The 21,370-nt window shown below is 52.7% G+C and overlaps 1 protein-coding gene across 1 annotated transcript in view; it reads left to right on the top strand.

The window, feature by feature from the left end:
• LOC120383937 (E3 ubiquitin-protein ligase TRIM39-like) overlaps positions 1–11,733 on the top strand; it is a 961,691-nt gene extending 949,958 nt beyond the window's left edge. The window contains exons 3-6 of the mRNA XM_039502264.1: positions 2,912–3,142; positions 3,635–3,657; positions 3,757–3,860; positions 10,876–11,733. Coding sequence (XP_039358198.1) covers positions 2,912–3,142; positions 3,635–3,657; positions 3,757–3,860; positions 10,876–11,435 — 918 coding nt within the window. The 3' untranslated portion in view covers positions 11,436–11,733. The remainder of the gene's footprint in view (positions 1–2,911; positions 3,143–3,634; positions 3,658–3,756; positions 3,861–10,875) is intronic.
• Positions 11,734–21,370: the final 9,637 nt, after the last annotated feature.

Raw genomic sequence — 21,370 nt, 5'->3', positions numbered from 1 at the left:
GTTCAGGTCAGCTGCCTGTCCGGCTTCAGGGTTGCAAAAACTGTTGGATCTCACTAAACCGTTAAGCTTTGCAAATGCAATCTCAGTTCTGTAATTTATACTGTTTTTTTGGTTTGCTTTTGTCTCTGTTTTCCACAACCAGCTGGGGCTGAAAGCAATTTTACTTAGCATAGTCTGTGTGCTGGTTCTTGACCTTGTACGCAGAGCAGCTCTCTCTTTATCTCTGGGGTTAGCCGAGTTTCAAATTAACCCGTTCCTAGACAAATTGCTCACACTGTGTCAGAGGCTTTTCTTTGTGATTAAAAGCTCCTCTGAGATATATGATCTTATCTAGATTGAAGATACCTTCTAATGGGCACTGTTTAGATTGATTTTTACACATGTGAAGATTCCAATTCTCTAAATACCTGCAGGTTTTAGGACCATAATGTACGTACATGTACTATGCTGGGGTACCCTTAGGGGGTGAGGTAGAATTTTTAGACTGTCCCTTTACCCACTTTCCACTTACACACACAGAGAGGGTACCCTGTCCGCACTAGCGGCTCATAAACTAAGAATCTCTCCCTACAGAACATTCACACAGGGGAGACTAACAAGGATGATTGACTCTCCTACATCCCCTTTCAGCAAAGAGCGTCGGCTAGTCTCTGGGAGACACAGCGCCGTATACTCTAATTGCATCCAATGAGATGATCAGACTGTCAGTAGCCCACACGGAAAGGAGGGGGGGGGGAGGGAAGATGGGTTCACACATTCCTAGACCCAGGCAGCTTCCTCGCCGGACGATGCCAGGCTGAGTCAGCCCACCGTGGGTCGGATCTCCTAAAGATCCACTAGTTACTGGGCTTGCGTTAGACTACTCCTGATCATTAGCAATCGCTTCACAGGGCAATCTGGGCATCTTCCAGTAACGATCACTCACACAGGTATACACACACACACACACACACACCAAGGCCATTGTTTCCTATTGCCACGATGCATCTTATCTTGCTGCACAGTCAATAAATTCAAATGGCATGAGCCCAGCAGAGACAGACATTCCCACGGACAGTTCTCCTCCCAGTGCAGCTCTGGGGCATATGATGAGGGATTTTTACAAGAGCTCTACATACAAACAGCTTCAGAAGCTACCCATTCGCTGACAAAACAGAAATAATTGAAGGATCATGTTGTAATTAAGTGATCCTTCCGGTGGCCACCTTTCCTGGCTCTCTAACTGATACTGAGGCCAGTCTACTGTATAAAATCTTTTCAGTTTACTTTTAGTCAATGGATCTGATTCAAACACTCTCCAATTCATCAGAATGCCTTCTAAGGGTGTACACCGTACCCTGCCTGTATTCTATTCCTGCCCCATACCACGGGCTTGCCCTTGACCCACTATAGGACGCTCTCTTGTCTAGTGGGAATTACAACGGCTGGGCGTCCCCAGCCTCAGGCAAAAGTCCACACCACTGGACTGTTCCTACCTTACCACAGGGCCGGTTCCTCACCGTCGCCCGCAGCTGCTTCTCCACTATCTGAGTGCGTTGCACCGTTGTGCCCTCCAAGGTCGGCCTGACGCGTCTCTGCCGAGGCCCCCAGTAAAGGCACCGGTGCGCGCTGGGCATCGGCTGTGACCTTCGTCCACTGGCCATTGGAGGAGTCCGGGCAAGGCACAATTTTGCCTCGAGCCCACCCAGGGACGCCAAAACTGTTGCCGGCCCAAAGAGCCCGAGGCGGAGCAACAGCAGGGTTCGTTGCCGGTCTGCAAAGGCCGTGACTAATTAACACACCAGGGTGGAGAAGCAAAACCAGGTTTATTTGTGCACAAAGAAAGGTGCCAGGGAGAAAAGCATTCTTAAATCCTGCACGCTCGCTCACAGGTGGGGTCCCAACATTTATACCCCCTTTGTTTGTGTAAGCCTTTTGTTCGGTTTTCCCCCTCACCCCTCCCTTCCCAGCAGCAGCTACATTAGGCATTACATTTCAGTGTGTTAAAAAAGGTTCTTATGCACAAGCTTATTTGTGGCCTTGACAGAACAAACGCATACAGATTTTTCTTCCCCCTCTACACCTCCTCCCCGCTGCTTTTGCTGTTTCAAACTCCTGCATTTGCAAGCTGAAATTGCTGACAGTTACACATTTTGCTTGCAGTCTGTTAGCATCTTAGGCTGGTTAAAGTTTACAGCATGTAAGAACTTTGGTTCACTTCAGGCCCAAAGTCACAACTTTGGTTTACTCAGGCCTAGTGGCACCAACACGAGCAAGCTGGAGTGTGTCGTCACCTGCTGCCTTTACTCCTCCATTGCAGTGTGGACACCCCCTGAGTCAGCAGAGCCAGGGGCGGGTCAGTGTAAAGCCAGGCAGAGCTTGGCCACTTCACAGCCTCTGCTGCCATCATGTGGCCACCTCATCCCAGTCACCTGCTACTGTTACTGTGACCTTACCTGTGCTTGTCTGTAGCCAGGTGATGAACCCATGGGACACAATGTCTGTGCCAGTTCACCTGCCTTTCACAGTGAAATCCCCACAGAGAGTGTGGGGTGTGTGAGGAAGACACTGGCTGGTCACTGGACACATAGGCATGGGGTGCTCAGGCAGGCTGGGTGAGGCTAAAGCCAGCTCTGACAATACCCTGGGTGCCCAACACCCATGTGTGCCCCACTCCCTTGTGTCCATCCCATGCCACCTGCAAGAACATACTGCGGCTTTACAAAGCACCCTAGACAACCCTGCTACCAAACTGGCCTTATTAATATTGAACTTAAACAAACCCCTTGTGGTATGTTTCTCAAAGAAGTAAATATCCTTACAAACCTGATAGTGATTTAACATTCCCTGCTTCATGGACAGAGGCCCAGTCTGTGTAACTCAACATCTGGCTCATGTTTTCGCTGTGCCTTTCCTATTTTTCTATCTCCAGAGGACAGTGAAGAATAGGAGAGAGATGATGGCAGATGAATTTAACAAACTGCACACACTGCTGAGAGAGGAGGAGCAGCTGCTTCTGCAGAGCCTGGAGGAGGAGGAGAGGGAGACTCTGCAGAGACTACAGGAAAATGTAACCAAACTCTCCCAGCAAAGCTCCTCTCTGCAGCAGCTGATCACAGAGATCGAGGAGAAGTGTCAGCAACCAGTTATCGAGCTGCTAAAGGTGAGACGGCATGAAAATTCTCCACCCATCCAGAATTAGAACTCAGATCCCTGGGTCTGGATTCCAACAATTAGGGTAAATGTGTTCTGTGGTTTACTGACAAACAGAACATCCGGCTAAGGCCTCCATCAGTTCCAAAATATCCCAGTTCATGTTAGAGGGGTATTCTCCTCATGGAGACTCAATGAGGCCATGGGAGATTAAATGGATGATACAAGAATGATACTGAGCTGAACCCATCCCTGCTCTGACTCCAGAACATTGCACCCAACACAGGCGATAAACACAGATACTGATGGGTTGGGTCCCTAGAAGGGAGAATCCTTTAGCTAAATTCCTGTCTCACCTACATAAATGAAACAAGTGTTAATGCAAAATGGTGTACGAGATTTTACCACAAAACAGTGAAGCCTGGGAGGGTTTATCTATTTTCTATATGAAAGTTTTATGCACATTGTGTTAATAAAACATTTTTTCTCTTTTTCCTTTCAGGATGTGAAAAGCACATTGAGCAGGTGTGTTTCCTATTGTCATTGCTTGGCTATTCTTGGTGGTGGTTCTGGGATGCTGTGTGTACAGAGCAGCTGAGTGATGATGGGACGTTTTCTTCATAGGAGTGAGAATGTGAAACTCCAGGAACCAGAAGCTGTTTCTACTGACCTGAAGAACGTGTATAAAATTTCCCTTGACATGAGGGAAGCGCTGCAGAGATTCGGAGGTGAGTGGATTCTACTGGGACATTCAGCTGTGTTGTGTCTGGGGAACTGGACAGAGCCTGGGACGACAGGCTTGGAGCTGTGATAGCTGGAGGCTGATGCACTCAGTGCTGGGCAGTTTGCCTGCTACTTACAGCCACCTGCTGGTACTTAACCAGGTGTCTGACCAGGCCCCGGCCCCGTCACTCTGACATCCTGACCCCTCCATGGCTGAGTTACTGGGTGTCACTGAGCCAGGTGCTGTGAGGCCTGGACTGGGCCCGCTGTTGTGGGTGCTGCACAGACGGGTAACGGATGACGTGTCTGTGCCTCTCTCCTGGGACATGTGAGGGCTGCGTTGTGTGGGCACCGCTCAGCACAGCCCTAGCCCCCGTTAGCCAAGGCTGGCCGAGCTTTCTGAGCTGGAGGAGGGGCCAGTCTGGCTGCTGTGGTCTGACCTGGGCCGTGTGTTACTGGGTAACAAGCTGAATCCTAGGGGCCCCTCGTCTGCTCTGAGCACAGCCCAGTGTGAGGTTGGGTCAGTGGTTTGCTGCTCAGTGAGTGAGACTCACTCACAAGAGTGTGACCCTGTCACAACGGCTGAGCGTGAGCTGCCCCCATCCAAACCCCTCCCACAACCCCAGTGCAGAGACCCGGGGCAAAGGCAGAAACCTGACAGCGAGAAGGGACAGAGAAGAAGCTAAGGCAGAGGAGAGGAGGGAGGGAAGGTTCAGTGAGCTCGGTCTGTGGTAGTTGAACTGGCCCATTCCTCCTACCCCCCCCCGCTCCTCTCCTCCCACCCCACCCCCCCCAGCAGGGATCAGTCGAAGGGGCCAAGCTGGGTGTGTCTGTCCCGGCTGATGGAGGCTGCACAGTCTGTGCCGGCTGCAGGGCCAGGATCTCAGGGCTCCGGGGAGCAGGAACCCCAGGCTGTGGGGGAAGCAGCTTCCTGTCTGTGACTGTCTGGAGCCAGCACATTCCCTGCTCCCCTCCCCGCTCGCTGCTCCCAGCCCAGCACAGTCTGTGCCCACTGGGCCCTGAACCCGGCTGGGCTCTGGGCCTTTCCACACCCCTGGCCCCGATCCTGTCGAGAGCCTGAGCCAGTCAGCTTAGTGCCTCATTCTAGGGGATCACCAGCCCCTGGGGAGCCTCCTGTCAGCCCCCCAGAAGCCCCGTCCCAGGCAGGGTCCCAGGCCCTGAGTCACTCGCTGGCTGCTCCAGGCTGGCCAGGCCCAGGGTCTCCAGCAGGGCCGTTGGTGCTGGCACCGCGCTCGCTGCCAGGGCTCCCAGCCCCTGACCCAGCCCGGCCTGTTGTCCCAGCGCTGACCCCTCCCCTGCGGGTGGGGACACTGCTGCTTTCAATGGCTGAGCCCCTCTCTCTGCCGCTGCCTCTGCTGCTGCGCTCGCAGGCTCAGCACGTGCCAGGGTCAATGCGGCGCTGCTGGGGCTGCTCCTTCCCTCGGCACCTGGGTTCTCTGTGTCTGGGGCAAATGGCGGGTGGGTGGGCAGGGACCTGCTCAGAGACACACGCCCTGAGCTGCACCCAGAGGGCAGAGACCAGCCAGGGCTGAGCAGCAAAGTGCCACCCTGCTGAGATTAACCCTTTCCTTTCCCCCGCCCCAGCAGCCCTGGCCACTCAGTGCCACTCGACTGCCTGTGCTCTGACCCCAGGGACCCGGGTTCGGCAGCTCAGGGGAGTCTCTGGGTAAATGTGTGGGGCAGAGTAACCAGGGCTTCCTGCGCTTCAGGGTCCCTGTGTGCAATGGGGAAGGCCCCGCACTGTGATGCAGACCTTAGGGGCCGGGCAGTGAGTGTTGTTATTGATACCATCCGCAGCCATTTCAGGGTATCTTGGCAAGTTTCTTGCCTCAGTTTACCCTCTTCAGCACTCCTTAAATTACGCCCCACAGTCCAAAATATCTGAGAGAAAAGTCCCCTCCTGGGGTCCATTCTGAGTCCAAGTAAACCCCGAAATATAATCTTTTCCCTCACTCTGCTCCAGCCTCCAGCTCTCACTGCAGCTCCTCACTGTCCTCAAGTCACGAGCCCTCAGTCCTTCCCAGAGCTGGGCTTGGATTAGTTTCCATCATGGAATCAGACGACTCCAGCCCTCCCTCCTGGAGCTGGGTCATTTCAGACTGTGCCTTTATTCTCTGCATCCACTTTCTCCAGCCAGGGGCAGCTCTCCAGGGTTCTGTCCTGCTCCAGCTGCTGCTGTCATTGTCATCTCTGGCAGCTCCTCCCCCTTAGGGGAGCTCCTCTGCCTAGGACAGTGGTCCCCAAACTTTTTTGGTCATGTCCTTCCTTACCTGGTTTGCGCCCCAACCGTGAGAGCTGCTGTCAAGAGCTGGGCCAGGAACGGGGCTCCAGTTGGGGCCAGAAGCTGGGGGCCGTGGCTGGGAGTGGACCCGCGGTTGGGGCTGGGAGCTGGGGGCTTCAGCCCGGGGCTGCTGTAACCTAGAACCAGAGCAATGCAGGGCTGGAAGGGACCTCGAGAGATCACCTAGTCCAGCCCCCCACGCTAGGTCAGGGACTAGACTATCCCGGGCAGGGATTTGTCCAACCTGTTCTTACAAACCTCCAGTGACGGGGATGCCACAACCTCCCCTGGAGCCGGGTCCAGAGCTTCACGGCCCTGAGAATTAGCAAGTGTTTCCTCATCTCCAGCCTCAACCTCCCTTGCTGCAGATTGTGCCCATTGCTCCTTGGACAGGCCCTCGCCCTGCCCGCTGGGGCACTGGCTGTGTCACCAAGCCTGAGCATCGCTGGTATCGCACTGAATGGCTGGCGGTGCTGGGCTGGCTCAGAGTCCAGTTCCCAGTGGACAGGAGCTCACATTGTAACTCACTTTAACGGCAGCCTCACCAGCCACCTCCGCAGGGAGGCCAAGGCCTGAAGGGGCCGCAGGGACGATTCCTCCCCAGGGAGAGGCTCCAGCAGCTGTCAGGGCTGAGCCATGTTGGCAGGACAGTGGGGGGCTCACACGGCCTCTGTTTCCTTATACCCTCGATACACAGAGCTCCAGCACCCGGGGTGTAAATCCCAATTCATATCCCCAGCACCGAAGTCACTGATAGTGCCCCAAGGATCCTCTCCTAATGGGGATGGGGGGGGTGAGTAAGGGGCACTGGAAGAGGGGGGCCAGGGGCTATGGCCCCATCACTTTTACCAATGGGAGGGCTGTTCCCTCCCACTTTTTACCAGCTGTAAGGGTGAGCGACGATGAGGGAGGGGCCGAGAGGAGAGACCAGGGGGACAAGGTGTTGCGGGGAAGAGGTGGTGTGAAGGCAGGGGCTCAGGAAGAAGGGGCAGTGTGAGAGCGAGGGTTCAGGGGTGTGGGGACAGGAGCTCAGGGAGAAGGGCTGGCACAAGTGGGTGACCCCTCGACTTTTAGGGAGCTTCCATCACTCCTGGGCAGAGCACCATCCCGGATCCTGATCCACGGGCACATCTGTGTGTTTGCCGGGTGCGCAGAGCTCTCTGTGTGGAGACACTTTCACGCTCACTCAGGAACCTGTGCTGGGAGGCCCCACTGCCCAGGAGGCCGAGGGCTCTCACTCCCCTGCCCTGGGGGTGAAGGGAGGGGCCCTGGAGCTGCTGTTCCCCATCCCAGGAAGGGGGTGAAGGGGATGTGGACACAGACAATGTCCCCTCTTGCACTGTGAGGGGCAGACCTGGCTCCACCCTGGGCTTCAGAGCCTGAGCTCCAGCCAGAACCTGAAAATCTATGCGGCTATTTTTAATTCCAAAGAGGGAGCCCCGCCAGCCTGAATCTGTCCACTCTGTTCCGAAACTCGCTGCTGCAGGCTGTGTAGAAGAACCCAAAGTGTCTCCAGAGTCTGGGTGTGAAAGTCCCCAGCAGGTCTGACCCAGGGCTGGTTAATGGGAGCGAGGGGGGTGGCTGGCACAGTTGTTAGATGGAGACACCTGAGCTCCTGGGGCTCTGAGACGGTCTCTGTGATTGTTATCCGCCCTGGGAGATGCCCAGGTGCAGCTGCAGAGGGTCTGTGCCGCTAGCATCATCCATGGGACAAATGGCTCTGGGCAGAGAGTTCAGGCTGGAGCCAAGTCTCCATTTTCAGCCTGATTTGTGGGGGTGAGATCAGGGCCCAGGGGGCATTTGTCTGCAAAGGGCAAATTAAATAGCAGCTCTGGAGTGTTTCATAGCTGATGTCCTGAGCCTGGCCTGCCTGTAACTGCGTTTCTGGGGATGCTGACAGTCTCTCATTGCAAGTCACTGGGATTGGGGCTCCTAAGTTGCTCAGACAGGTTTGCAGTGGAGCTGGGTGAAATGTTTTGGACAAATAGTTTATTTGCTGCAAAATTATATTTCGGGTCAAGAGAAACTATTCGCGACTCCATGTCGGGTTTGGTGACTAGTTTCAATGAACAGAAAAAGGTGCCGCCGCTTCCCTTGTAGTCTTTAACCCAGTGGCTGGGCCCTCAGCTGGGAGCCCCAGGTTCAATCCCCCCGTGTGATGCCATGAGAGCTTGAACCGCTGGGCTCCAGGTGTCTGATGACGTCCCCCTGTGTCTGAACACTGCCATGGGCACTGGGCCAGAGCGTGGGGGTGAGAACGACTCTGCAGCCCAGTGGGTCGGGCCCCCACCTGGGAGCCCAGAGTCCAGCTCCTCTGCTCCAGTGACCCTGTAACTATTGATCCATCACCCCAGTGACGGGAGGGGTTACGGCCCCTGGCACAGCAGTGTCTCAGCCCATGTCTGCCGGGGTTTCCTTGCACTGATGTAGCTGCACCAGTGCAAACTAGTGCAGACGCGCTGTGCAGGTCTGAACTGGGACTGGTCCCTGGTGCAGCTTCTCTCAGATGGAGGGGGCAGTAAGTGGGGAAATGCCCCCTCCCCTCCCCACTGCCCTGGCCTCATTAGCAACAGCCCATTAATCTGCATTTATACCCCACTCCGAATCTTCCACTGTAATGCCCCCCAAGTGAGCCCAATCCAGGCAACTGCCCCCGTGGGGGTGGTGCTCAGCCCGGCAAGGGGAGAGCCTGGCTGTGGGGTTTCCCTGGCTGGAAGGTGGGGCCTGTGGGACCTGCCAGCATGGAGAATCCCAGCTGCTCCCCCTGGGGCAGGGCTGCACCCCCAGTGTGTGTGGGGACAGCACCGACCTGCTCTGAGCGAGAAACCAACCACACACGGCCCCAAAGCAACAGAGATTCTCCGGGGCCTGCCTCTCCCTCACCCCTCTCTGGCTCCTGCCCCTCCCTTACCCTTCCCTCACCCCTGTGAGGGACCCTGGACCCTGCGTCTATTCTGACCTCTCACCAACATCCCTCCCTCTCTTCTCACTCCCTTTCTGCTCCCCTGCGCCCTGCCCCTCTACTCCCACTTTGCCTCCCTGGCACATGCCCCTGCCCTCCACGCATCTCTGCCCCGCTGGAACAGCCCATCCCTTCTCCCCCTGCCATCCTGGCATCTGCCCCTCTCCCCCAAACATCCTCTGCACCCTGGAGCCCACCCATCACTTCACACCCCCGCTATGTCCTGGCATCCACCTCTCCCCTTCCCCTCCTCTGTGCCATGTCTCCCACCCCTCCCCTCACCCTCCTCTGCTGTCCTGGCTTTCGCCCTTCTTACTCCCCTCGGCCCTCCTGACTCCTGCCCCTGTCCCCACCCTCTCTGACCCCTGGCACCCGCCCCTTCCCTCGTCCCCCTGTGCCCACCCCTCCTCTAACCCCACTCTGATCCCCTGGCACCTGCCTCTCCCCAAGTCCCTGTCCTAACGCCTCCCTCTAGCCACCTGCCCTGCCTCTCACCCCTCTTTGCTCCCTGGTGCTTCTCCCTCCCCTCCTCTGCCCTCCCTGTGCCTGCCCTTCTGCTCAACCCCTCAATCCCCTGGCACCTGCCCTTCCCCTCCCCACGCACCCTTCTGCTGCCTGCCCCTTCCCTCCTCCTGCCCCCCAACACCTGACCCTCCCCTTGTCCCCTTCCTGGTGCTCAGCCCCTCACCACCCTCTGCCCCACTGACCCTGCTCTCCTCTCGCCCCTCTGCCACCATCACCCATACCACCTTCTCCTTATTTCTCACCCCTGCCCCTCCCCCTCTGGCTCCGTGACACCTGCACCCCTCACCACCCCTCCAGTCCCCTGGTACCAGCTCCTCCTCTGCCCCAAGTCCCAGCTCTGCCCTGGCCCCATCTGCCTCCCTGGTGCTTGCTGTTTCCTTTGCCCCCTCTGCCTGCCTGGTGCAAGTCCCTTCCCTCGCCCCCCTCTTGGGACCCCTGGTCTCAGCCCTTCCCCTCACCTCAGCACTGCCTTACCCCTCCCCTCCCCCTCTCCTAACCTCTGGGCCCCACCCTCCCTTCATCCTCCCTCTGCCCCCCTGGTGCCCACATCTCCCTGCACACACCTCTGCCCCTAGGGCCTGCCCTTCTCCACACCCCTCTCTCTGCCCCCCTTCTGCTCACCTGCTCCCACACCCCCCATTCTGCCCCTTTGGCACCAGTGCCTGTTCATTCGCTCCCCCGCATGGTTCCACCTCCCCACTCCTCCTCATCTCACCCCCTGGCAGCTCACCCGCCCCTTGATTTCCCCTGCCCCATTGGAGCTCCCCCATTCCCTCACACCCCTCTGCCCCCTGGTGCCTGCCCCTTCCCTTGCTTCCCTGGGGTCCATCCCCTTCTTTTCCCATGGAGCCCACCCCACCCCACCCCCCAGCACCCCCAGGAACCTGCCCTTCCCTTCACACCCCTGTCCTGGTGGCCCTCCTTCCTTATCACCCCATAGCCCTTGTGCCTGCCCCATGTCCCTCCCTCCCCTCTGCTCCTGTCACGTCCCCCTCCCCTTTCCTCTCCCAGCATCAGCCTCTCCCCTCCCCCGCCTCCCCTGACACCTTCCCACCCCTCCCCCGATCCTCCTGCCCTTCCCCCTCATTGTCTCCTCACAGGCAGAGGGGCCCTGACTCCCCTCAGGCCACAACCCCTCCCCCCAGTGATTAACGGGGACGCAGGTTAATTTCCCTTTGATCCCAGTGACCAGACCCTGCCCCCAGCCCTGACTCTGTGACTCTCTCCCCAGTGAACGTGACTCTGGATCCACACACGGCTCATCCCTGGCTCGTCCTATCTGAGGATCGGAAACGTGTGAGACACGGAGACAAACGCCAGGATCTGCCCAACAACCCTGAGAGATTTGATCCTTGTGTCTGTGTCCTGGGCACTGAGGGTTTCGCGGGCGGGAGGCGTTACTGGGAGGTGGAGGTGGGAGACAAGACAGGCTGGGAACTGGGGGTTTGTAGGGAATCTGTGAGCAGGAATGGGCAGGTCACATACACACCTGGGAATGGATACTGGGTCGTGTGGCTGAGGGATGGGGGATACAAGGCCCTCACCTCCCCACTGATCCCCCTCCCCATGAGCGTCAGGCCCAGCCGGGTGGGGATTTTCCTGGACTATGAGGCGGGCGAGGTCTCGTTTTACAATGTGACTGACAGGTCCCATCTCTTCACTTTCACTGGCACCTTCTCCAGGAAACTCCGCCCTTTCTTCTGTCCCTGTCTCAACGCTGGGGGTACAAACGCGGCTCCCCTGATAATCTGCCCGGTCCCAGCTCAGGCCGGAGGGAATCTCTGTCCCTGACAGTGACCCCGCGGCACAGACTGGCCCCTCCCAGCCCTGCTGCTCTTCCCACCCCCAGTGGTGGGGGCCAGTTACTGCAGCAACTGGACTTTCTGTGCTGACCGGACGCTGCCAGTTTCCCTTTTCAGCTGGAGGTTCCAGTCGAAAACCGGACACCTGGGAACCCCCAGCCCCCACCTTCCCCGTCCCCTGCCCCAGGGGTAGCAGATGGTGGGGATGGGGTCATTCACTCCGGTCAGAATTTTCTACCCCTGTGAAATCTCAATGTAAAATATGAAAGAATAAAAATTATTCTAATTTAGAAAATATTATTGCAACAAGGTGTAAATACAAGAATATTTTAATTTTCATTTCAACAGTATCTCAAAAACAAGCATCTAACCATATTTTTAGAACTGGAATTATTTACATTTATTTTTTGATTCTTCCCTCAAATCTATATTAAACTTTAACTTCTCTAAATAACGTCATTTGTATTTTGACTGTGGAATTTGAAGAAATGCAAAATATTTATCTTAACAAAATAAACTATTAAATTGTCAGACTGGGTTGTTCAGTTACAATGTACATGTGTCATAAACATCATAACTACACGTGCAGCTTCTCTCTCTCTGTCCCCTCCCCCCACCCACCCTTTATTGTCTTGATTGGTTCTTTCCAGGAAATTCATCACAATTCCTCTGGGTTCTGTCTACCACTTTCTCTAAAGCTCTGTAAAAATAGTGACTGATTGATCTGATTCCTTGAAATTAGCAATTAGGAAGTTAGGTACCTTGTGGGATTTTCAAAAGTGCTTCTGTTTAGGCACCTAACTCCCTTTGGTTTCAATAGCCCTTGGTGCCTAGCTCCCATTGGGTTGAATAGCCCTTAGGTACCTGACTCCTATTGATTTCCCTTGGGCGCATTACTTGCTTAGAAGCTTTTGAGAACCCAGTAGGCAACTGTCTGCCTCTGTAGGCACCGCTGTACAGAGGTGAAAGTAAGCCGGTCCGATACGGCGTGCCCGCAAGGGCCTGTTTGCCGTGCTGGACTGCACTGGTTTCCATGGCTGGAATTTAAAGGCCTCTGGGCTCCCCGTAGTGGTGGGGAGCCCAGAGCCCTTTAAATCCCGCCTGCAGCTAGGTGGCCGGGATTTAAAGGGTTTGGGGCTCCCTGCAGCGGTGGGAGCTCCTGGCCCTTTAAATCCATGTCTGAGCTCGGCTGCCAGGCTGGGGCCGGGATTTAAAAAGCCCGGAGCTCCACGGCGGCTGAGCCCCGGGCCCTTTAATTTGCCCCTGAGCCCCAGGGGCTCCCAGTCACCTCTGCAGCTGGGAGCCCCCGGTGGATTTAAAGGCCCTCAGCCACTGCTGGTGCCCCAGGGCCTTTAAATCTCGAAAGGCCCTGCCAATTCTGGTTGAGGCCACGCCCCCTCAGGACTCTGGTAGTACCGGTAAGTTCTGTAAGTTACTTTCACCCCTGCCGCTGTACCTTCAGAACTCTGGCCCGTAGTGAAATTCCATGGGCCGGACTGGTCGGGACATCTGCCTCTGTTAGACCTGGACCCCGCTGTGCTTCCTGTGCCCAGCTCTGTGAGTGCACAGGCCCTTCTCTCTGGGCAGCCAGGGGCCAGCCGGAGCCTTCAACCTCTGTGAGCATGTCCCATTGTCAGCTTCCCCAGGACCTGCTGCGCCCATTCTCTGCTGGCACCACAGGAGGAGCCCTAGGAAAAGCCAGACTGGGAGGAAAGCTGGGGCTGGAGTTCCCGTTGTGTTATTGTGAGTTACCTTATGAATAAAGCAAAGTCCCAGGGCAGGGGTGAGTTTGACCCCACACAGCATGTGCAGACTCTGGAGCGGAGTGCAAATGTCGCTCCTTTACAGCATCTTGTGAGCAGGAGTTCATAGCTCGTTAGTCAGTTTTCTAACCACCTGTCCAGTGACAGGAGATCATCCATCTGTGCCCCTAAAGCAGTTGCAGTTCAATGGCCTGGCCTCAATCCAGAGCGAGCCATGTCTAGAGTGTAGCTCCAGCTAGATGAGCTAGTGGGGGGCCATTTGCTAGCTCCCCTCTCAGCTCGCTCAGGAATAGATACGATGCTGGTAATAGTGGTGAAAACTGAAGTATCCAGGGTGGGTTTGCTCAGTGTTGGTTGGACTATTGCATGTTTGAAAGAGGGAGAGAAGATTCCTTCTCTGACTGGGGCGTTGGCTGTTTAGATGAGGGGGTGGCTCCCCCCACTCCTGTCTGCAGCAGGGCAGGGACACAGAAGATAAAACTTGCGGCAACCTGTGAATTGTGGCAGACGCGCAGAATTCCATGGCATCACGAGTCCCCTGCGCTGTGAGGAATGGAGAAGTTCCCATTTCTTAGCGCTATGGGTTCAGGCTGTCTGCAGACTCAGGTGGGCATCACTGCATCACTTACACTCAGTTCCTTTTCAGGGTTATCTCTGCAACCACAAGGTCTAGAAACACAGGGTGTGATACTGTGCCGGACCTCTGGGACATGCAGCACAGAATTCACAGCTCTGGGGGAGATGGCAAAGGTCACTTGATACCACTTCTGCATCCTTGCTATTCCAGGCTGTTCTGGCAGGAAGGAGGGGATAAACCATCCCCCAGTGTAATTTAAGATAGCCAGGGGAGCTACCCTAAGTCACAGGAGCCCAGAATGGGCCGCCTATGGGAGGCAGCACTCTCAAAAACGCCCATTGTGCTAACAGTATGGACCCACCTCCTTCTACCTGCAGCACATTCTTTGCTGCCTTCTGCAGAACATCCCTGTGAGTTTGGAATGTGAAACTGTTTGGTGGGTTACCAAAGAATTGTGATGAGCAAGGCAGGACACGTAGATATAGTGGGTGGGGCGTGACTTTTGGAATGGCTTCCCTGAGTTTTGGAAACAGGACACACCTGTGTGTAACTGTCATAACTATAAAGGGAAGGGAACAGCTCTCCTGTGTACAATACTATAAAATCCCTCCTGGCCAGAGACACCAAAATCCTTTTACCTGTAAAGAGTTAAGAAGCTCAGGTAACCTGGCTGACACCTGACCCAAAGGACCAATAAGGGGACAAGATACTTTCAAATCTTGGTGGAGGGAAGGCTTTTGTTTGTGGGCTCTTTGCTTTGGGATTGATCGCTCTTGGGACTAAGAGGGACCAGACATCAATCCAGGCTCTCCAAATCTTTCTGAACAAGTCTCTCATATTTCAAACTTGTACATAATAGCCAGGGAAGGCATGTTAGGTTTATCTTTGTTTTCTCAACTTGTAAACATTCCTTTTTGCTGAGAAGATTTACCTCTGTTTGCTGTAACTTTGAACTTAAGGCTAGAGGGGGTTCCTCTGGGCTCTACAAATCTGATTACCCTGTAAAGTTATTTTCCATTCTGATTTTACAGAGATGATTTTTACCTTTCTTTCTTTAATTAAAAGCCTTCTTTTTAAGAACCTGATTGATTTTTCCTTGGATATGGACTCATCAGGAATCGGTGAGGGAAAGGAGGAGGGATGGTTAAATTCTCCTTGTGTTAAGATCCAAGGGGTTGGATCGGTGTTCACCAGGAACTTGGTGAAGAAGTCTCTCAAGACTATCCAGGGAAGGGAGTTAGTATTTGGGAGTGGTGGCAGCAAAACCAAATCTAAGCTGGTAATTCAGTTTAGGGGTTCACATGCAGGTCCTCATATCTGTACTCTAAAGTCCAGAGTGGGGAAGGAACCTTGACAGTAACAGTCTCTGTTTGTATTTGGGTCTGTTTGCTCTCTGTGTACTTGAGGTCTATGAGGGTGTCCATGTAGAGAGAAAGTTTTTAAAAACAAAATTTCTCTGTTGTTAATCGATTGACTGCTCCAGATGTGGCAATCATACAAAATATTTACTCGTGAAGCACTTTGGAGCTGTGGAGTCTTAGCAGAAACATTTATTTGTATGAACTTCTCCTCGCCTCTGTACAATTCTTCACAAACCACTCAGACCGGTTCCCTGGGCTGAGTCAGAGATTGACAATGGCTTGTTGTTTACATTTGGGTTGCTTTAAGCAGGTATCTGAAGAGACGTGCAGCTTCGTGGTTCATGGTCTGCAATGTAAATGCCTCCGAGTGACGTGAAACACTCAGGAGTCACCTCTTTGCTTTGGGCTTTCTGGTAGTTGATAAAGAAGTTTTATTTCCTCATCCTGTATTGGGGCTGGCCGGCAGAAACCTGCTGTACCTAGTCTGGGGGCTGCATTCTACGCTAACAGCAGAGGCACTGACTCCGAGGGTTCTCTGGGGCCCAAGCACCCATGGAAAAAAATAGGGAGTGTTCAACACCCACCAGCCACAGCTGTTTGGTGCTGGCCGCTAATCAGCTGTTCTGCAGGAGTCCTGAGGCTAGCCACCAATCAGCTGTTCCCCAAGCTCTATTTGGCTGGCCCTGGGGCTGGCCGCTGATCAGCAAGCTGCTGGAGGGAGGCTCTCGGGGAGGGGGCAGAGAGGAGTGAGAGGTTGTCGGGTGGGCGGCAAGGCTCAGGGAGGGGGTGCAGAGGAGCAAGTTACAGGTACAGGAGGAGGCAGAGTAGGGGCAGGAAGAGGTGAAGTGAGGGTGGGGCCTGAGGGAAGATGCCCCGCGGGGACAGGGCCTTGGGGTGGAACAGGGCCAGAGCATCCACTGGGAATAACAAAAGTTAGCGCCTGTGTCTAATGGGCTCTGTCTCCATGGCAGAGTTAACTCAGGCTCTAAGTCAGGCACTGCCCTAACCCACCTTCTGTCCACACACAAACCCTCTCATCCCAATCTGGTGGTGCTTTCAACCCAGGGGACTTAAGTGACCAATCACATCACACATAATGAATATACAAGGTGATTTGCTCCATGCCTGCTCACATCACATGGTTTCTGACAGGTCTCGATGCCTCTTTGGCTGAGCAGCAGTTGAAATTTTGGACCTGGCCGGGGAAGCCGGGATCCGTTTGGATGAGCAATTGCATATATGAAGTCAGGGTTATCTTCAGTGTCATCTGGTTATTTATAGAAACACAGAGTAAGTCCTGTTCCCCTGAAAAGCAGTGGGGATGTACAGTGCACAGGCGCCTACAGAAATCCCAAGCCCAATACTCCAGCGCTGTGCCCAAGAAGCAGCTCTCTCTGCCTTTGCTGCCTTCCAGCATCACCCTGCCACTGCGAGGGCTCAGTCACACAGCGCAGAGCCAACCCCCAGCCCCTGCCCTTGGAATCTAGGGGCTTATCTCTGGGGGGGCGGGGGGGTTAAGTCCAGACTAACTCAAGTTAATGCAGATTGAAAATACCTGTGTGCACATAACACAAACCCATAAAGCGCACCGACTCCCCACTTGTTGTGAATTCTGGATTCCACTTTAAAAGTGCGCTAAATTCAATGTGAATTAAGTTAGTTTGCGGATTATTGCTCATGTGGATGCAATGACGCCACCATAAGGACAGTGGAGCCCCGAAGCCGAGCAGCAAGAGTCACTGGAGGAGGAACACGGAGAGGGCCGTGAGGAGATCTCCCCGGACAGAGGTGTAGCGAGCGCCCTCCGTACCCTCCGCCCGGAGGGGGCCCTGCAAGGAAGGGGGCCCCTAAAAGTGGCAAAAAAATGTAAGGTATAACTAGGTAAGTGACATTTATTGACGCTATTGCACAATCCATGTCGGTTTTACTGACAAAACCGTGAAGTCATTATGATACATCATAATGCTATTGGCTACATCAGTTGTCTGTTGGTCAGTTTCGAATTTTAGTTGGACCCATTCAAAGAATGTGTATTTGCGTTCATAATGGCGGTCGGCGGATAAATATTATTCATTTTAGTTGTTTAGTTTTTTATCGTTTCCAACGCAGAAGCGTGCTTTGTGATGTCTAAGAGAACGTATAAGAGCGGAGCTAGTAAACGAAAGGCAGCAAAAGATGCCGAGAAGGAACTTGAGAAAATTCCAAAGTTGTCAACGTATTTTGCGCTGCTATCCAACGTACAGGTACAGGCACATGAAACGGACAGCACTAGCAGCGACGAATCGTATCCAGAAGTATCCAGAAGTGCTTCAAGTGAGGTCAAAGGTGAAGCCAGTTGTTCTACCAAACAAACTGTGACAGATATTCCAGCTGCTGCCGGGAAAGAAGTATCTGAATCTGAACCACTGACTGATGATCCAGGAGATTGGCCGTCTATAATATCGGACAGGCAAGTGTGTGACATTGTTGCACGTGGCCCACCGCAGCAGAATGAAAGTTACAAATTTCCATTTAACGAGGAAAGATGGAGGTTCACAAGTACTCATTTCTATCGAACCGTGGCAAATGGCGAGAAAATAAGATGTTCATGGTTAATGTACTCAGTTCAGAAAGATGCCATTTTTTGTTTTTGTTGTAAATTATTTGGCACTGGCGACATACCGCTACGTCGTGGAACATCTGCTTGGAAATCACTGTCAAAAAGACTTCAGCAGCATGAAACAGGCAAAGGTCATCAAGACTGTATGGTGAAATGGTTTGACCTTCGGTCAGGCATAGTAAACCGTACATCTATTGACCAACTCGAATTGCAGGCTTTTCTGAAAGAAAGAGATTTCTGGAGAAATGTTGTCAAACGCATGGTTGATGTCGTTATTTTCTTGTCCGAAAGAAACTTGGCATTTCGAGGAAGTAATGAAAAGCTCGGCGATCCTTCGAATGGCAACTTTTTGGGACTGTTTGAATTGCTTGCAAAGTGTGATACTGTCCTCAGCGAACTTTTACAGAGGATTAAGAAGGCAGAGACACATGTTCAGTACCTCAGTCCACAGATCCAAAATGAGCTGATTCAACTTGTTGCCAGTAACATTCAAGAGGCCAACATAGCGCAGCTTAACAAAGCAAAATATTATTCAGTTATTTTGGACTGTACTCCCGACGTGTCACATGAAGAATAGATGTCTGTGGTGTTATGCTTTGTTGAATGCAACGGTGAAGATGGTGTCAATATTTGTGAAGCGTTTGTTGGTTTTCTTAATGTTCATGATACAACTGGCGAGGGCTTATTGGAAGTGTTTCTTGAAAAGGCAAACAACTTAGGAATAGACATTGCTGACATGAGAGGCCAAGCTTATGATTACAGCACAAATATGAGAGGAAAGAATAAAGGAGTTCAAGCCCGCATGCTAGAAATAAATGGCCGTGCCATATGGAGCTCACACTTGGAATCTTGTGATCTCAGACGCGGCATCGAAATATGCCGTTGACTTTTTCGGTCTGATTAACAGAATATACGTTATCTTTTCTTCGTCACCTTCACGTTGGGATATACTTCAAGAACATATGCCAATATCTGTTAAAGGGTTATCGGACACTCGTTGGGAGTCGAGAATTGATGCTGTGAAGCCATTGCGTTATCACCTTGAAGAATTGTGCAATGCTTTGTCATCTTTGCGAGAATATGCGCTCGAAAAGAAAGATGGCAATACAGCAACAGAAGCCGGTGCGCTTTTAGACCATGTTACTACGTGGCCTTTTGTTCTGACTGTGTACACGTGGTACGATATACTATTTCACGTCAATAAAACCAGCAAATTAATTCAGTCACCAGATGTGTCAATTGACATACTGCAGGCAGAAGTCGGTGCTACAATGAAGTTTTTGGAAGTCTATTGAAATACAGGATATAACTCTGTGGTCACAAATGCACGTGAAATAGTAGAGCATATGGGTATTGAGCAGGTGTTTCCAGAAATCAGGGTGCGACGTAAGAAGAGAATGTTTGATTACGAATGTGCTGATGATTCGAGTCGTCTTTCTGCCAAAGAAAAATTCAAATCGCAGTTCTTTCTTGTTCTCACTGATCAGGCCATATCTTCTGTTTCGTCGCGATTTGACCAACTCGTGGAGTGGTATAAGTTGTTTGGATTTCTGTACAACGCTAACAGCCTGAAGCAGTGTCACAGAGAAAATGAACTGGAGAATCACAGCAAAAATTTTGAAAGAAAAATGGGAGACATTGATGCCAACGAACTCATAATGGAATTGAATCATTTTATTTATGTCATCGAGAAAGAGAGAGGACTTGTCACAGCAAACAATTTTTTAACGTACATATGCAAGAACAGCCTTCAGGAGATATATCCGAATCTTTGCATTTGCATCAGAATTCTTCTGACCACACCAGTTACTGTCGCCGGTGCTGAAAGGAGCTTCAGCAGAATGAACTGATCAAGAATATCCTGCACTCAACCATGACAGATGACAGGCTTTCTGCACTTGTAGTTATCTCAATCAAAAACAAGATTGCCAGATCTCTGGACTATGATGCATTGATTAACCAATTTGCGGAGAACAAGGCTCGAAAGAAGCGCTTTGCGTAAATACGGAATACATGTACACTGTAGGCCTATGTATACATAATATGAACCCTGTATATTATATAAAATAAATACCGCATTCCAGTTTCTGCATTGTAAGGGGCCCCGGACATATGTTCGGAGGGGGCCACGTTCTTTGTTGCTATGGCCCTGTCCCCGGAAAGCCAGGATCTCTTCAGGACTCAGGCCTCTGAGCGTTGCCTTATAGGAAGCTGCCCTGATTCTCAGCCCCAAACCCAGCCCAGGACACAGAAGGAAGATCTGACTGAGGGGAGCTTGGCGTGTAAGGATCCCTCTTTACAATGTATTATTGTTATGCTGTACTGCTGGGCTCACTGCTGTTCTGGGTGCCCCATGGCCTCAGCCATTTCTGGTGAATGTGAGCTAGGAGCCTTTCCGAATTTCCAGCTCCCACCTTCCTCTCTCCCCCTACACTCTCCCCCTTTGTTCAGCCCCCTGAACAAGTTTTCAAACTGAGAGTTGGATGCCCAGGCAATTGGCTTCTAACTCGGACTGAAGCCCCAACCACTGACTGTTAACATGCCCATGCCATGGTGGGCACATCCCCAGCTACTAATTGTCTTTTCCCTTTGAGCATCTGTCCATCCCCCAGCCTCCATCTGTGAGCTCAAAATGGCGACCTCCTGGAGCAGTCACAGCCTCTACCTCCCCTCCCTTCCCTTACAGGGTAGATTCAAATAATGATTCTGTTCACTTGTGCAACTTTTCAAAGTTTATTGAGAGAGTTGGTACAGGAAAAACAGTCGGGTTAGTATCATTATGAACTGGGTGAAACCTTGATATGGGTCAAGTTAAAAACTCTCTGAGACTGATGGATGTGAATTCATCCTTCAGTTAACATAACCGTTAGGATAAATTTATCACCAGCCCCTACCTAAGACAAAGGAGGTATGTGAACCCACCCAGGGGGGTTGGACAGAAGGGCTTTGCTGAGCAGTATTTTGGGTAGGAGACCGTGTGTGTGAAAATATGCAAAATGCAGAGGACCAGAGAACAGACAAGGACAGAGAGGCAGAGGCAAAAGCCAAGCAGCCGCTGTGAGCACAGTGTGACCCCGGACAATCTAGAGAGAGCGTCTGGTGTTGACTAAACGGACTTGGAGCTGCAAGCTACGAAATTGGTCTTGTTCTTGGTACCTGGCTCCTTGTCCCTAATGACTATTCCCAAACCAGCCCCCAGCAGTGTACGGGGAGATCTCGGCAGACCAGTAAAGTGCCAAACCACGACTGCTTATTGGTAAAAGTAGCCAAGCCAGCAGGCTGTAAGTGGGCGTATGCCAGAGCCGTAACTAGGTATTTTTGCACCCGAGGCAAGAATATAAAATTGCTCCCTCCCCCAGGGCTGGGTCTTCGGCACCAATTCAGCGACAGGTCCCTCAGTCCCTTTCAGAGGGATGGGCCTGCCGCCAAATTGCCGCCGAAGAATGAACGAAGTGGCGGCGGTAGAGCCTGTGATTTTGGGGGGTCAACTCATTATTTTTGACTGCTTGGGCTGGTAATGTTGCTTCCAAGATGGTCTTTGATTCCAGTCCAGTTCCAAATCACAGAGGGACTCACAGGTTGAGAGGTGGGAGGTGCTGGATATCAGCAGTGGCCACTAGGGAT

This window comes from Mauremys reevesii, linkage group 15, assembly GCF_016161935.1.
Source record: "Mauremys reevesii isolate NIE-2019 linkage group 15, ASM1616193v1, whole genome shotgun sequence".
In the NCBI taxonomy this organism is placed as follows: Eukaryota; Metazoa; Chordata; order Testudines; family Geoemydidae; genus Mauremys; species Mauremys reevesii.
The sequence above is the reverse complement of the archived record's forward strand: the minus strand, read 5'-3'. Positions and strand labels throughout refer to the sequence as shown.